General features: G+C 42.9%; 1 protein-coding gene across 1 annotated transcript; it reads left to right on the top strand.

Annotated features, from left to right (window-relative positions):
- Window positions 1-1,438: 1,438 nt before the first annotated feature.
- Window positions 1,439-3,088, top strand: MELLADRAFT_72588 (uncharacterized protein; the record flags this gene model as incomplete). Its single annotated transcript, XM_007413441.1, has 5 exons — window positions 1,439-1,604; window positions 1,700-1,799; window positions 1,889-1,900; window positions 1,998-2,341; window positions 2,438-3,088. 5 exons carry the CDS (start codon window positions 1,455-1,457, stop codon window positions 2,810-2,812), a joined length of 981 nt encoding a protein of 326 aa, XP_007413503.1.
- Window positions 3,089-16,368: the final 13,280 nt, after the last annotated feature.

The raw sequence follows: 16,368 nt of genomic DNA, 5'->3' as shown, positions 1-16,368 counted from the left end.
AACGGCAGCCACTGCTGATTTGCCGACTGAGGCAGCTTCAGGTACTCTGAATCAGCCCACCAACCGAATGTCCGAGCAGGTTCCACTCGCCTCAACTCTTTCAGAGAAGACCGACGATCGATCAAGTAGCCTCTCAAAGGCTTCATCGACCATTCTTGAACGTTCCCACCAGAATGATGATAAACCGGATGAAACTTCCAACCAGACAAATTTATCATTACTCTTGCCCAAAGACACCTCTAGTGGGACTTTTCTCAGTCATGCGCCCTCTGCAAAGCTGAATTACGCCTTCGAACTTCCCCCATGTTACACGTCTGACAGGGACGAAGAAAGCACGCAGATGATGGCATGTGATACCGTAGCTGCAGCTTCTATCAAATCTCACGACTCACCAGCGCCTGCAGCGATCGAAGATCCCTCCGTCTTGATAGCATCTCTGAATGTTTCCGAGGTGACAGTCCTTTCTGGCCATGATGAGATTACGGTCGCCCCTCAGACTGAACCCGACGAGACAAAAACCACATCTGATCCAGCGCAAGTCACATCTGATAAAGAAGAACAGGATGCATTTATGATCGATTGCGAAGGTGACCCTACCTTGGCTCATCAACTAGACTCTTCCTCTTTTCAAAAGCCTCGCCGTACACATTATCAACCATTACACGAGCCTGTACTTCCACCTCAAACAAAACAGGAAGAACTTGTAGTACCATCCTCAACTCAGTTTGATGTCCAAAAACCGTTTACAGTGTCTCATCTCGCTCGAACAATTGTTGATCCGATTGTATCTACTCAAATCTTGAAAGATGATGATCCTGATAACTCGATAAATTTAGGCCCCTCGATTGCGAAGAAAGGCAAAAAATTGCAAAAGAGACGTGAGGCTCTTCGTGTGGAACTACGTAAACAACGTGAACGTGAAGAAGCTCGATTGAAGATTCCCAGAGAAGGTGACAGTGATCTCGAATGGGGACCCGCTGGACCTCCAGTTGATCTGAAACCTTCAACTTCCAAGAAAGAAAGGTTTGAAGAAGGGATATCTGTGCGAAACCAACGTCGTAGGAAACAGGCTGAAGAAGAACTACTTATTGAAGATTACATCCTCAACACTACGAACGAAGATGATGAAGTTGATGAAGTTGAGGATGCAAAGAGAATGAAATCCTTTATAGATGCTGTTTCTGGGAGTACGAGTAGACACCAGACTATTGAAGACCTAGACGAAGAAGACATGATGTTAGAGGAAACCAAGTATTTTCAAAGGAGACGCTGCGGTTCTGGTTCTGGTCAAGAGGAAGATTGGAAGAAAGCATCTGGATCTGACGGTGAAGATTCACTCGATGAAGACTCAGATAGTAAGATCTTCCCCCTGTTTCTTTTGGATTCCTGCCACTGTATCTCTAATTCCTTTTGACTTCCTATCAATTTCAGGTGATGTAGAATCCGACGCAGTGATGGAGGCTATCCTAGGGCAAATGATTGAGGATGAGTCAGATGACCTCTCCGGTGAGGATGGTTCAGAACGTGGGCTGGATGATCTTTCTGGTGAAGTGGAAGATCTCGAACTACTGTTGCAGCATGAAGAAGCAGAGGCAGCCGTTGAGGTAAACACTTTTCCGTTCATTTGGCAATGTTCTTGGTTGAACACTTTCGTAGCCGTCATTGAATTTTCGCTTGCCTGATCGTGTGGTCCGTTTAGTTGGCGTATGGTGTGTCAGAATCGGAAGATCTCGATTCTGACAATGACGATGACCTAGACGAGGCGATTTGGGGTGTTGATCCACAAGCAGCACGCAAAGGTGATTGAAGATACCGCTTTCAGCGAGCGTAATCAACATTTCTGATTTGCTCACGTTAATCCCTTTGATTTTGTCGATGAATCTTTTAGCCATCAAAAAAGGTTAGTCGATATTGTATTGATGTCGGCGAAGCCTTCCAATCTGTTGATCAAAAATCACTCTCTGACAAGCCCATCATCTTCTTTAACGGTTTTGTAGCAGCACGTGCTACTCGTAAAGGAAAGAATAAGGCCAAAGTCAGCTCAGGCTATATGTTTACCGATGCATTACAGAAGCAATGGGAAGCCGATCGTAAGAAGAAGGCAGCTAAGAAGGCTCTACGTGAAGTAGCACGACTTACTGGCGAGATCAAATCCAAGAAGATGACGAAGGAGTCTAAAAAGGAAAGCTGGGAGAAAACCGATCTGTTCAACACGCATGAGAATATTAGATACTTTATAGAAAACTCTTTAGACCAAAAATCTCTTCGACTATCGCCCATGAGTAAGAAGGGTCGTGCAAAGATTCATCTGGTGGCAAATCTCTACGGACTGAAGAGTCACGTGAGCTGAATCTCTCTCATCACTTCTTTTATCTTTCTATATAAAAAAAGAAAAGGTTCTAATAAATTCATTGCACCTTGTACATTTGGTTTACAGTCAAGTGGTAAAGGCAAGGCCCGTGCAACCACTGTAGAGCGTACTCATTATACTCGAGTTTGGGGAGTAGATCTCAAAAAGATACAAGCAATCTTATTTGGAAAGTCACCCCCAAAAGGTACACAAGCCTATAAAGATTATCAAGGAGAATATAATCTTAGACCGATCCAAGGAAATAATAAAGATGGAACATTAGTTGGACAAGGAGCAAGTGAGATTGGACAAGAGAATGTTGGGTTTCGATTATTGGCTAAAATGGGATGGACTAAAGGAGATACTATGGGATCTATTAGTTCTAATAATGGATTAACTGCTCCTTTAATGGCTGTTGTAAAAAATTCAAAGAATGGTTTAGGTATGACTAATTTTTATTGAAAGTCTTGCTAGTTGAGAATTTTTTGATTGTTTTTTCACCAAACTTTGTATTACAATCAGTATTTTTGCTTGCTTCTGTTTTTTCTTTTTTACATGGTATGAGAGCAATAAGCCAATGGGGTGAGCGTAAGTATACTTGCCTTGATTATAATTGCTCAATCAGGATCTCCTGCTGTTCTTTCAATCGCTCTTCATTGAAGTGATCTATTTGATGGCTTGATGATAATTTAGGAAATCATATGTATGTACAATCTGCCATGTCAAAACATCTTTGAGTCAAACAATTGCACCTGGGACAGTTTGAAAGACGTGAGCAAAGATACACGAATCTAGTCTAAAAATATATATACAACTTCACTCCATAACGCTCTGCGTGTCACAGCCAGACAAGTCACCGTAACCACAACTTTGAGATCACTCGAGATTTTTATAAGGCGGGGAGATGATTGGATCGCCTTTGGATCTAACCACAATCGCTGCTATTCATATCATTGATACAACTAGGGTCACTAGGGAGGACATTCACCAGAAGTATCAATCATATAAGTGATCAAGTTTGAGTGAGCAAGTTTGAGTGAGAGATTGAGAAGTAGCCCTGGTAGCCTCGACTTACATTCTATTTTCTACGCTCGGAACGGTGTCCCCAGATGAGGGTTCAACTTTATGGCTGGTGGTGCGGTCAAATGATTGAGTAAGATGTCAACGTATTTGTATGATGAATCAATCTTAAAACGCAGATAAAACTCCACTCACGCTTCTTTACCTGGAATGGGCTTGGAAGAGATTGTGACTGTGTTGATTGCCGGAGAGGTTAGTATCAAGAGAGAGACGAACAGAGATAAAAGACAACGATAAGTTTCCTCACCAGCTAGAACAGGAACAAGAATGAACTTATAGAAAAGCATATAAATTTATGGATTGGATGGTTCTTATCTGATGTCCAAGAGATGATGTGATTCTGGAAGGGGACGAAGGTTAGGATATTCAGTCACATGATGAGGCAGAATATTGACGACAAGCTCTCCTTTTTGTAAAACAGGGTTGCAAAAGCAGAATAATAAATCAAGGGGTGCCATTGCCGTGCTTGGCTACCCTTTGAGAACCAATTTTCTTAATAAACCAACTCGCCGCGATAGACAACAGCTGCGCCAGGGCGGCGTTCTTAGCGCAACACAAGGGCCACCCAATTTCCAGGAAAGAACAAACATGGGACATTAGTTGGACAAGGAGCGAGTGATGTAGGTCAAGAGAAGGTCGGGTTTTTATTAGCCATGTTGGTTAAAGGAGATACAGCGAGGTTTATTATTTATCGTAATGAATTAACTCAACCTTTGATCATTAAAGCGGTTCACAACAATCAAATCAGTAATCACAACATAAAATCACTCAAAGACCCTCAGAGATGGTAGCGTGATTATATGTTGAAGTTGGCAGATACTATCTCCATCCAAACTTATCAAAGTCCCTCGCCAAAGGCCCAAGGCTTGAGCGAGGGACTTACCGCTAAAAAGAAAATCGTGGCCTGAGAAGTAGCCTGTATTCACGCCGGGCAAATTGAGGTCATGGAGTGAATACAGGTTGCGCAGTCATGTTGAAAACAGAAAATATTTTTGCACTGTGAGTCATGTCACAGCTGCATGACATGTCTTCATGTATTGCGCCTCCACCAGTCATGCAAGTGACATGGGTACAGTTGGTCCAGTCTAGTCACGACCAGAGCCTCTCCGCAAAATCGAAATTCGATTACACAATTTTATACACTTAACACCTACTATTAAAGCATATGTAAGAAGTCATTTATGGGCTAAGAGTATGGTGTTTGTGTCAGAAATGACTTGGTAAGACGATCGGCTCGGCCAATTTTTTTTCAAAAAATTTTTTTTTTCCGAGACCTCGAGATTTGGGTCTAGGTACTTAAAGGGCCTAATATTAAGTACTTGATGACTTAAGTTAAGTACCTAAGTACTAAACCTATGTATTAAAGTACTTAGGTAAGCCCTTAAGTGGCTACTTAAGTACCCTGAGACGCAGAGCAGTGCAAGCACCTCTGTTCACAACTCATTCAGGACAAAACAGCATACTTCGTATATAAATTTCAGATCACATTCTTGTATTTATAATCAGGATAACATTCTTGTGTATAGATTGATGATAACATGAAGATAACAAAGTAAAAAATTTAAGGGTTGCAAATGAAATCAAGATTCAAGGCAGCCTTACGTGGAATACATCGGTGTGAACGATATCGCTTATCTTTAGCTAAGTTTTCGGCGTGCACCCCAGTGAAACCCTCTCTGAATTAAGACAAATAGACATTCATGCATTAGTATATATTGATGAGAAAAGACAAGAAAAATCTAACCAACCGATAGATATTCATATGTCGATCAACCTTTCGAAGATACTTTCGGATGGTTGATACCGGGCAGCGCTTGCGTATGTACTCAAAGAGAATTTGACAATCTTTGAAGGTTTTGCATTTGAAACTGTTGGGTTGATAATCTTTGAATTCAAACAAAAATTAGTAAAATACATAAATATGATATTCATTGAAATTAACTTACGGTGCTTGATGTAAGACCAATATAGCTCTATTGGGTTGAGCTCACAGTGGAACTTAGGAAGGAATAAACATATATGACCAGCCTCCTCAATGACCATCTGAAGCAATGGCTTCTCGTTCAAAAAATCTGACTGCATGGCCAAGATCTTCGATGCACAGCAGTATGGATCATCAGGGTTGTTGATGGAGGATGTGTCTGGGGTTTCACCTTTCTCATAAGATTCTTGTGCTTCTTTTTCACGTTGTAATCGGGATTCTCGAGCAGCTAGATCACGTTTAGTTGTGGATAGCTTACACATCGCACAGTGTAAGACAGTTTTGTTACTGGATTCTTTCGCTTTTGCTTCGTAGAGGTCCCACAAGCCACGCTCGGCTAGGACGCATTGGATGCCCTTGTTTTTCCCAGCAAGATTTGCATCAGGATAGTCGGCTGGATATACCATGGACTGAGGAAGTCCTTGTCTTTCAATTGGGATTCTAGGATCGTCGGTTGGGATCTCGGTATCTCGTAATGGTGCTTTCTTGCCACCAGGATTAAGGTTCATGTTGGAGACTTGGAGAGCTGAAGGTCCGTAAGACTCGTGCGCAGAAGAACAGTCAAATATAAAAACTGCCTGTGCGTTTGGGAAGAGATAATTGAAGATAGGAATTGCTCGATTTTGTACTTGCTCGATTAATTGCATGCAATCCCACCAAGGATCGCCTTTGCTTCCAGGGTAAGTAACCACTGCAGCATCGGTAAAAGGAGGCAAAGGCAGTCTTCCATGTTCATCTTCTGAAGTAATGACAAGTCGTCCAGTGCTGGTAGCTGGGGTGATCCAATTGGAATCATGAATGAGTCGTCCATCGCTCTTCTTACGCAGCTCTTGAACATTATCTTTGACCCAGGCTCGTTTCGGTCTCTCGTTTGCGTGGACCATTGACTCGTCGTGGTAAAGGAAAATCGTCTCCTTCTCATCTTGAAGGACAAGAGGATCTGGAGCAATTGAGAACTCCAGATCCTCGCCATGATAGACTCGAGAGCGTTTCTGCAGATCAAGTATCATCTGTAGATACTTGTGGCGGTACGCAACAACATCTGGTCGTTCATGTCCATTGTAGTACAGTCCTTTACTGTACTCGCGTGCCCAAATTCCTAAAAAGTGAAGCCATCGATTGGCTGTGCTGATACGAATCGTTTTGTTGATACCATGAGCAGGTAATGCAACATTATTGACGTGGTGAAGCAGAGATAGGGGAGTGAGCTGAAATATAAGATACATATAACTTGTCAACTTTGAATCAACAATGATCATAAAAAAGAGATAGTACAAAATGAAATAAGCGTACCTCTCCAGGTATTCTAGATATTGCCCAAGTATGAAGTGAGTTATACAGCTTCTCATCATCAAGCATTGATTTATGCGCTGAAGCAAATCCTCGCTGACTTGAAATCAACTCCTTGAATCTTGAGACATTGATGGCTTGCTGTCGTATCTTCTTTGCTCGACAGACTCCGGAGGTTGGTTTGATGGAAGAGGTTGAATTGTTGGCTCGTCTGCGAATTGATGAGGCTGCAGTTAAAATTGAAGCAGTGACGGCAGGGTCTTTTTCACCGTTGATTGTAAGCTCAAATCGCCGTTGATTGTACTCTCGAAGGTCATCAATGATGGAAGCTGGATAATTGAAGGCTGGATTTTCTTTGGCGTCTTCACGGGCCTTCTCTTCAATGATCATGATGTCTACATTTAAGCTATTATATCGTTCTTCGGCTAATTTTTGGATTTTTTGAGGGAGTGAACTTTTGGTCTTGCTGGATCGATAACGTTCCACACATTCTTCAATCCATGAATTTGAGACAACTACATTAAATCTGTTATTGTTTTCAGGTTTTTCATTTTCATTTTCATTTTTGTTTTCAGTTTCGTTTTCAGTTTTGTTTTTGGTTTCATTTTCATTTTCAGTTTCATGTTGACTGTTTTCAGAAGATTCATTCCCATCGTTGGGATTATCATTAGCAGAGATTTCAAACGTATCACTAGTAGATGAAGCAATGGTGGGTGATGCAGCAGGAGCTGGAGCCGGAAGACGAATAAGCCAGTTGGCAAACATGTTGTTTGATTTTCCCAGAGCCTTTTCTCGATTCAATCTGTAACGTCGTTTAGTTTCTTTAGGTATCTTTCGGGGTAAAAGCTTGTTCGAATTGGCTTGAACACAAGGCTTCTTATACCCTTTGAGGGTATAACCAGTCTTGGTTCTGCGTTTACCAATGAGAGTCGGTGGTTGATTGAGGACAGGGCGAGTAAAAACTGGAAATAAGGTGTTATCGACAAGGTCATTATCACAAGCTTTGTCATCGGAAGAATCAGCAATACCGGCTTGAGCGTAGAGTGAAATATCTAAAGGGTCCATATCATCCTCCTCAGTTAGATAAGCAGGATCGATTGGCATCCAGTAGAGATCAGATGGTTGAAGGATAACCGAATGAGGAGGCTGGGGAGGTTGTGGATTATAACCTTCAGAATCAGAGTCGTCCAAATGAATCATCATTGGAGGTTGAGGTGCGAGATTCTCTGGATTAAGGGCTCTCGTGGATATGAGTTGATCATGTGAATCGATATCGAGTGGTTGATCTTCCGTATCGGAGATCACCACAGGTTTGTTTTGGAGTTTGGCCGTGCGAACCTTTTCCCATCGTTTGGCTTGACCTTTCGAAGCTTTGCTCTTCTTCGGCATAACAATGAGTGTGCATGCGTATGGTTTGAGTGGGGACCGGTGATACAGCGGTGAAGGTTCAAGATGTGCGATGATACAGAGCAAAGATGATGAACCTTTGCCAAAAATAACCCCTGCAAAAACTTTTTTTTGGTATTACTGGGACCCCCTAACATTTGGGTCCCGGGGCCGGGGCCGGGGCCAGGCTCTGGTCGTGACTAGACTGGACCAACTGTATCTGGCCCACAATAATGGGCCAATACAGACCTCATGAGAGGCTTATAGCTATGTGACATATACATCTCAGTACGTACTCAAATACATGTGATTGGTATGATTGATACAGAGTGTGTACAGGATAATGAGTCCTGCATGCGTGACAGGTGCCCCAGGTCCTGGCATGCATTCAGGACCGTGCAACCTGTATGCACTGCATGACCTGAATTTGCCTGGCGTGATTGGCTCAAATATTGCTACTTCAATATACCCGTTGTGTTTGTAAATGAACAAGGCTTGAAGCAAAATAAAAGTAGGACCAAAAACGTCCATTACATACATTGCAACTGCAAGCTCCACCATATCTTGTCTGGAGCGCCTGCTAGTGGGTGTTAAAAAACATATCTTTTTTACTTTTTCTGACCCGTGAGCCCGCTTGGAGCCTGTATTTGGTGAAATTGATTGATCTTCAATCACTCAAAAGTGGAAGTTCCCAGAAAGATACAAAGGGGCTTGCAATTGGAGCATATGTAATGAGATCTTAATGTTATCTTTTTATTTTGCATCAAATATTGTTTCTTGTGGGATAAAAAAAATAAACCAATGTATGGTGGGAAGCGTCAAGAAGCACGAAACCACGGACCGGGTATCTTGTAATTACAGAAATTCCCAAATTTCATTATTTGCTGTTGACCACTGCAATTCATATTTTTCTCGAGCATTATCTTCAGCTATACAAGTTCAAATGGCAACAAAAGCTCAGAAAGCTCAGCGTCGTCGTCGACATGGATCTGAGAAGTCTCCAAAAAGATTGAAGACAAACCAGTTCAAGCCGTGGCTAACTCTACCAAATAATTTGGATCAATCCTCTAGTTCTAGTTCAAGCTTGTCTTCTTTGGAGTCTGAATCATCTTCTCTCTTTGACCCAGAATCTGTGCAAGAAGCTTTGGTCAACTCATCAGATTCCATTTCAAACGAGTCAGAACTCAACTCATTGGATTCCATCTCGGATGATTCAGAAAGCTTGCCATCTCATGAATCAACGGATCACATCTCTCAGACAACTCATCAACATCAAGACTCATCTTTGACTCATACCAAAACTCCTTATCAACTTGAAATGATAAATCATGAGTGGAATCAGCTCAATCAAGCAATTCAAGATGCTTCGAATTATTGTAAATCCCATCCAACTCCGACCCCAATTGCACTTAAGAAAGCAGATCAACTTAGCCTTATATGTGAATTTAATAACCGTTGAAGGATTCTTAACCTCAAAAATTCAAAGAGTTGTGCCATCCAAGCGTCTCGCGAAACGGTTCATAATATATGGCTTCGACAACAAAATCCGCCAAATGATGGAAGCGGCATCAATCATGCTTCCAGAATTCGTGCCCAAGCCGCTCATATTCTGCAGCATTGATGTCTCCCAGAGAGTGGTAGAGGTAAATCAACACCTCATACATCGATCTTGGACAATAGTGAGGTACTCAAGATAATCGCGGATTGGATTACTGAGCAGCCAGTTGGAAGGGTAAATATCTTGAATCCTTTCATCAAATTTGGTCCATCTTATCCTTAGCTGACTTAGCTTTGTACTCTGTTTTCTTCAGGTAACGCCTAAAACACTAACTCGCTATGTGAACACAGAGATTCTCCCCGAATACAATCAACATAAAGAAACAATATCTGTATCAACTGCTAGGAAATGGATGCATAGAATGGGGGTTCATGTAAATGAGTACCGGCGATCTGTGTATTATGATGGGCACAAACGTGCTGATGTTGTTATATACCAAAAGCAATTCATCAAAGAGATTTTCGAACTTTGCAAGCGCGAGAATCAGTACGGCGGTGAAATGATGGATCAGATCGTTTATCCTGAACTCAAGGATAACACCCGCGAGATCATCAGGGTTTATCACAATGAATCAACTGTTCACACCAATGAACAACCCAGACGAGCTTGGATGTCCAACAAAGATGTTGCCCTTCGGACCAAAAGTATCGGCAAATTGATTCACATCTCCGACTTCATCTGCCTCACAACCGGACGGCTTGTACTACCTCCCGACACCATTTCAACACTGCCATTTCGAGATGCGGCTGTCACAATCTACCCCGGAGCTAAGGAGGGATGGTGGGATGCTCAGCAACTTGTCGAAAAGATTGTCACTCGAGCCATTCTGATATTCAAACACAATCATCCAAAGGCTCAAGGATGCTTTATTTTTGACTGCTCGGCAGCACACGAATCTTTTGCTTCAGATGCTCTTCACCTATCCAAGATGAATCTCAAACCAGGTGGTGCAAAGGCTAAGCTTAGGGACACTGTTATCCCATCCGATGATCCTAATATTCCAATGGAACTCCGAGGAAAAGTTCAAACCATGAACTTCTCGCCCGATTATGTCAACCCGGCTCCATCCAAGAAAACTAAACGTGGGAAAGCTGCTAGAACAGAAGATCTGGCAGGAAAACCGAAAGGGATCAAGCAAATCCTCATTGAGCGTGGCTTGTGGGATCATCACAACAAACTATGTGCTTTGCGAGGTGAAAAAGAAATGAGTTTGAAATGTAAGGACTGCAAGATGACTGGAAGTGCCAAGGATAAGATTGCTTGAGCCGAGCGATTACTTTGACATGCTAAGATTCCTGAAGAAAAAGATCGACCAACTCCTAGTGATGCTTTACCCGTGGTAGATATTCCAAAATGTTGTGCACACAAGGTGCTAGCAAACCAATCCGACTTTGCCAATGAAAAGCCACTGCTTCAGCAGGCAATTGAGAAGGCGGGTCATATCTGCAAGTTTCTGCCTAAGTTTCACTGTTAATTCAATCCCATTGAGCATCTTTGGTGTTACATCAAATTGCGTAAGTCATTTCAATCATTCTCTCATTTGTTTTCAGCCGCGCCTGATGAAAATCGAACACCGATTTCATGACAGGATATCGAGATCACACTTTTGAATGCCACAGCCTACAAGAAGCTAAGGACTTGTTCAAAAAGATCAGGCAAACATGTCCCATTGAAACCATCCGTCGCTTTTTTCGCAAGACTGATGGAAAGATGACTGAACTCATGTAAGTTCACCTTCTCAGTCATCTCTTGGAATCGTTTGAGTTTTGTCTACATAATTCTTGTTTTTTTGTCTGATTTCCAATCGTTTCTCTCGAGAATAGGGACACTATGAAAGCCAAAGACTCTCTTCAGCTTCCAACAAAACTCTATGCATCACATCGAGTCGTTCCTCTCAACTCTGCTAGCGATGCTCACTTGGAACGATAATTTTTCTTTTTTTTTACATTTCTTATTCAAATATTGATGTATTGTACCGATTTTTTGCTCTCATCGAACAAATACTAAACAAACCATCACACTGTATGATTCATTTCAATCTTCATTAGTAATTACATTTTATGGTTCTTTCTGTCGTTGCTGTAAAAATCGAAAAAAACAAGAATTATGAAATACGGTCCGCTCAGGACATTTTTGAATAGCCCTCAACGAGAGGACCTCAAAAATATCTCAATTTGTTATTTGAATGATTTTTGCAATTTCAGCGAAGTTTTTTAAAAAAATACCTGATTAAGTGGTTCTTGACGCTTCCCACCATAGAGCTTTTCAAGCCAATACAGGCTACTTCTCAGGCCATGCTTTTCTTTTTAGTGGTAAGTCCCTCGCTCAAGCCTCAGGCCTTTGGTGAGGGACTTTGATAAGTTTGATCTCCATCCCGCCCTGTCACAACTCACTTGGCATTGGGTTTTTGGTCTACCATAGGGCTGTGACCCGACCCTAAAAGTTCAGGGCCGGCCGCGGGGCAAAGTCCGGCCCTGGCTTGACCCCAGAGTCTTCAAGAATCACACAGGGCCAACCAGGGCACACATTCAGTGCTAAAAATGTGGTAAAATCCAATGATTTACTTATTTGGAGCCTATATGAGCCTACTTGCACATCAAGAAGATCCATAATGACCTATATTGTTAAAGAAAAATGAGTATCTTGTTTTTTTATCAAGCACTTCACACTGGGGGGCGCAGAAAAAAAACACGCCAAACAACGCGCCTTGCGGCCAGGCGCAAGGCGCGCCCAAAAAACTCAAAAAATTGGTCAGCGCGCCCAAATTGGGTATGGGTATCCAAACCTAACAAACATGGCGAGGGGGGCTCTGTTAGGATTGATTCTACCATCAGGTATGCCCCCAGGTTTGAGGATCATTCTGAATTCATGTATATTTATACGGATTCATATTCAACAGCCAGTTCATCTTTTTATCCGGTCAACAATATGCCAAAAGCTCAGAAGACACACAGTGCACCTGGAGCTTGGAACCCCAAAGATGTCAATTTTCACTAGTTGGATCTCTTCCATCATCTCACTCTTTTGTTTATTAAAGTATTTTACGATCTAAATTTTTCAAAAGACAAGCCTTTCTTGAGTTTGGCTCAATTTTTGCTTAAAAAACACGCCCGGCGCGGTTTTGATCCAAGAAAAGGCGCGTAGGCGCGCCTTTTAACAAAAGGCCGCGCCCCCAGTGTGACAAGCACCAAGGCTGCCACAGATACGATACCAGTACCGGTATTGTACGGCACCGTATCCGGCGAGTCAGGTACCGTAGCTTGGTTATTGTAACCGAGCCACGACTACGATACCAAGGACGATGGTGGGTGGTATCGCGAATCCCGGTACGGTATTTGGTATCGTAACTGCCCCGCGGTACAATACCGGATACACCAGCTTTTCAGTACCCAGGAGAGGATACGGTATTGGAACTGTATCCTTCAAACGAGTACGGTACCGTGGGGCCAAAGCGTTGGCTACCCTTCAAGCAAGGGATAACCCTTTGGCCCACAACCTCACAGACGCTTTGGTCAGTATCACAATCATACATACTTTCTTACCTCAATTTGTGCTAATTCAACCTGCGTTGGATCATTCACACTCAAAGCGACTTAGATTGGACCAGATACAACGTCAAAATGCCACTTCTAGAAACATTGCGATGGGAACACTTGAGTGTGGCCAGGAGGTTATATAATCTCAGCAGGTATGTCCCCATCCGTTTGTCCCACATTGTTCTACTCTGTTCTCTATCTTTTGTGTTTCCTTTATTGATTATTTTTGTTAAATTTTCCCTTCCCAACTTTTCTCAGTCGACTTTCTAGATATACGTTCACCGCTTTTTCAAAGATGTCATCCTCTACCATAGGTGATCCACCGTCTCGTCGCAGTACACAACCATCCCCTTCACGCCGGTCATCTGTCCTGCTAGCATCACCTTCCGACTCCCGTATTTCTATGCGGCGCCAGACAGACATAGATTCTTTCACTCCAATCCCTTTAAGCTCATCCAAGCGCAAACGGACTGACAATGAATCCTATGAAGAAGAAGATCAATCTGACCGATCCTCCATTTCACGTTCATTGAAAAACTCTTGCAAAGAACCATCAGCACCTTCCAATTTAAATCCTTCTAGCTCAACTTCGCGTGCTCAGGGAAAACGCAAAGCTCCATCTCGGTCACAATCATCTGTTTCTAAACGATCTATAGCAAACAATCAAGACTCTGGTCCTTCAACTAATCAACAGACCTCTACTGCAACTTCGGCCACTCAATTACGTCTCCAAGTCGACTTGGTTCAAGACTCAGACGATGAGAACAGCAAGGTGGCTAAAAAGCCTTCTAAATCCAAGTCCAAGCCCAAGGGACCCAAATTTGATCCCCTCAGTGACTATTACCATCCGGATAAAGTCCACGGGAAGAATGACGTAAGTGTTTTTTTAAAAAACAAATTGTCCTAACTGCCTTCTTCATTCCACTATTTCATCTTTTAATCAAACTTTCTGTATCACTTTTATGAATCATAGGCACCAGGCGAATGCTCTTACTTAGTGTGTAAATACTGTGAAGCGGAAGTTTCGGCTTTTCAAGGTTCTACTTCGAACCTGTGGACCCATCGAGATGGATCGAAGCAAGGTGGCAAGTCTGGAAAGCCCGGGTGTAAGAAGAGGCAGGAGGCTATTGATCAAGGCTGTATCTTACCTATTACAATCATGGAGCAGCGTTCCGAGAAAGCCAAAGCTTCGACTGTCAATGGACAGACCTCCATCACAGCCTTTGCTCAGAAGGTGACGAAGTTCGACAACCGAACACTCAATCAAATGCTAGGCATGTGGGTCATCAGATCGGCACAACCTTGGCTCCGCGTGGAGGATCCTTATCTCAGAGCGTGTTTTCGATATGCTAATCCAAATGCTCAAGTCTTTGGAAGAACATGGGTTGCACGGTTTGCACATGAAGCTTACCTTGAATTACGAGAAACAGTCATTGGAGAACTCAAGGTGAGCTCTAATCACAAATATATTCTTTCATTATTTAACGTTCACCACTGACTCTTTTAATATTTGCTTCCATGATTGAAATCGACTTGTTTATCTTTATGTTAGTCCCTCACCAGCTGCTTTGGTCTCATCTACGACGCCTGGACCACCAAGGGCAATCGGTACGGCTTTATAGGCGCCAGCGTCACTTACATACGGTCCGACTGGACTTTTGTAACTCGCCATTTCGCCCTCAAACTGATTGCATGGCATCATAAGGGCAAATGGCTCGCCAAGCCACTGATCAATCTTTTGACCAAGCATGGTTTACATACCAAGATAAGTCTTCTCATTTCTTACTTTTTCCTTGTTTGTCTAAGGTTTCTTGTCACTGACCTTATTTCTGATAACCACATGTTAGCCCATACGCACGACTCAGGCAGCAATAACAACACCCTGGCTGAAGCCATGCAGGTGAGGCTGAGTAAGTACGCTCAGGATAGGAACGAGAAGTTCCAATGGGATCACAAAACCGAAAGGGTTTGATGTGTGTGCCACAAGCTTGCGCTCATTGTTAACGCAGGACTCCAAGCGCTCGGCATACATGCACCACCTCCTCCTCTCGTAAAATCTACCATGCTAGGTGATTTCCCGGTTCCCACCAATACATTGCAAACTGTTGTTGAGGAAGATGAGAGTGGTGAGGGCGAGGCTATCGATGCGGATTCTGACTCGGATGGCGAAGTAGATGATCTTGACCCAAGTGCTCCTGAACCAACCTCTGGATGGTACGATTTGATTGATGGTCCGCATGAAGAAGAGGAAGTAGCTGCTACAGATCGAACTGCAGCCAATGCGGTGCACTTACTCACAACCAAAGTAAGTTGTAAATTTTCTGTTTCTTCTTATTGAATGAATGAAGCCTGACACGTGTTCTTGGACGGTTTGCCAGCTGGATCTTGTAGGACGTAAGATAGGAGGCTCCGCCGTGATGTGCATGCTTTTTGACGCGGTCAGTAAAGCTGTGCTATCTGAAAGCCTCCCGAGACCCATTCCTGGGTATGGTATTCGATGGAACATCAAGCTTCAGTGCTGGAGTCGGCTATACAATGCTCGAGAGGTAAGTACAAAATGGTATTCATATTATGCCTTCCATTCACAAGTCTTAATCTGATCTCAATCACTTGTTTTCCTAGGTCATTGATCGCATCTTGAAAGATGATCAGATGGAAGCCCCACGTCGAGGTCACGCTAGTCGAGCAGCTGCCGAGACTGTTCTAGCTCCCGACATCAATCGACCTCGTGGAATATTCAATAAAGTCATGATATCTCCTGACGAATGGCGCCAAGTAAGGGACCTGATGGAGGTTCTTCAGGTAAGTCCGACTATCCTTTCTTCCATCATTCTAACTTCATTTCACTCACACTATCATTATCTTTGTATCATTATCTTTGATAGGAGTTCGAAAACTTGACAAAGTTTTTCGAACAAGACAGACCCACAGCCTTGCTCATCCTACAAGAGTACGTGAGACTTCAGAAGATGCTTCAGAAGAAAATCAACGCAACTCGATCTCGAGCCGAACCACTTTTCCCCATGTACCATGCCATGTTGGTGCGAGTGAAAACGTATCTCAAGGAAGCCTTGAATTCTCACACCATCATTCTTGCGACCATACTTCATCCAAGTTTACGTCTGGATTATTTCGATTTTGCATTTGGAGCTTCTTCCTCCGAGGCCACTTTGGCAAAAGAATTGAT

This window comes from Melampsora larici-populina, assembly GCF_000204055.1.
Source record: "Melampsora larici-populina 98AG31 unplaced genomic scaffold MELLAscaffold_36, whole genome shotgun sequence".
NCBI lineage: Eukaryota > Fungi > Basidiomycota > Pucciniomycetes > Pucciniales > Melampsoraceae > Melampsora > Melampsora laricis-populina.
Note: the sequence above shows the minus strand (reverse complement) of the source record. Positions and strands in the feature narration are given on the sequence as shown.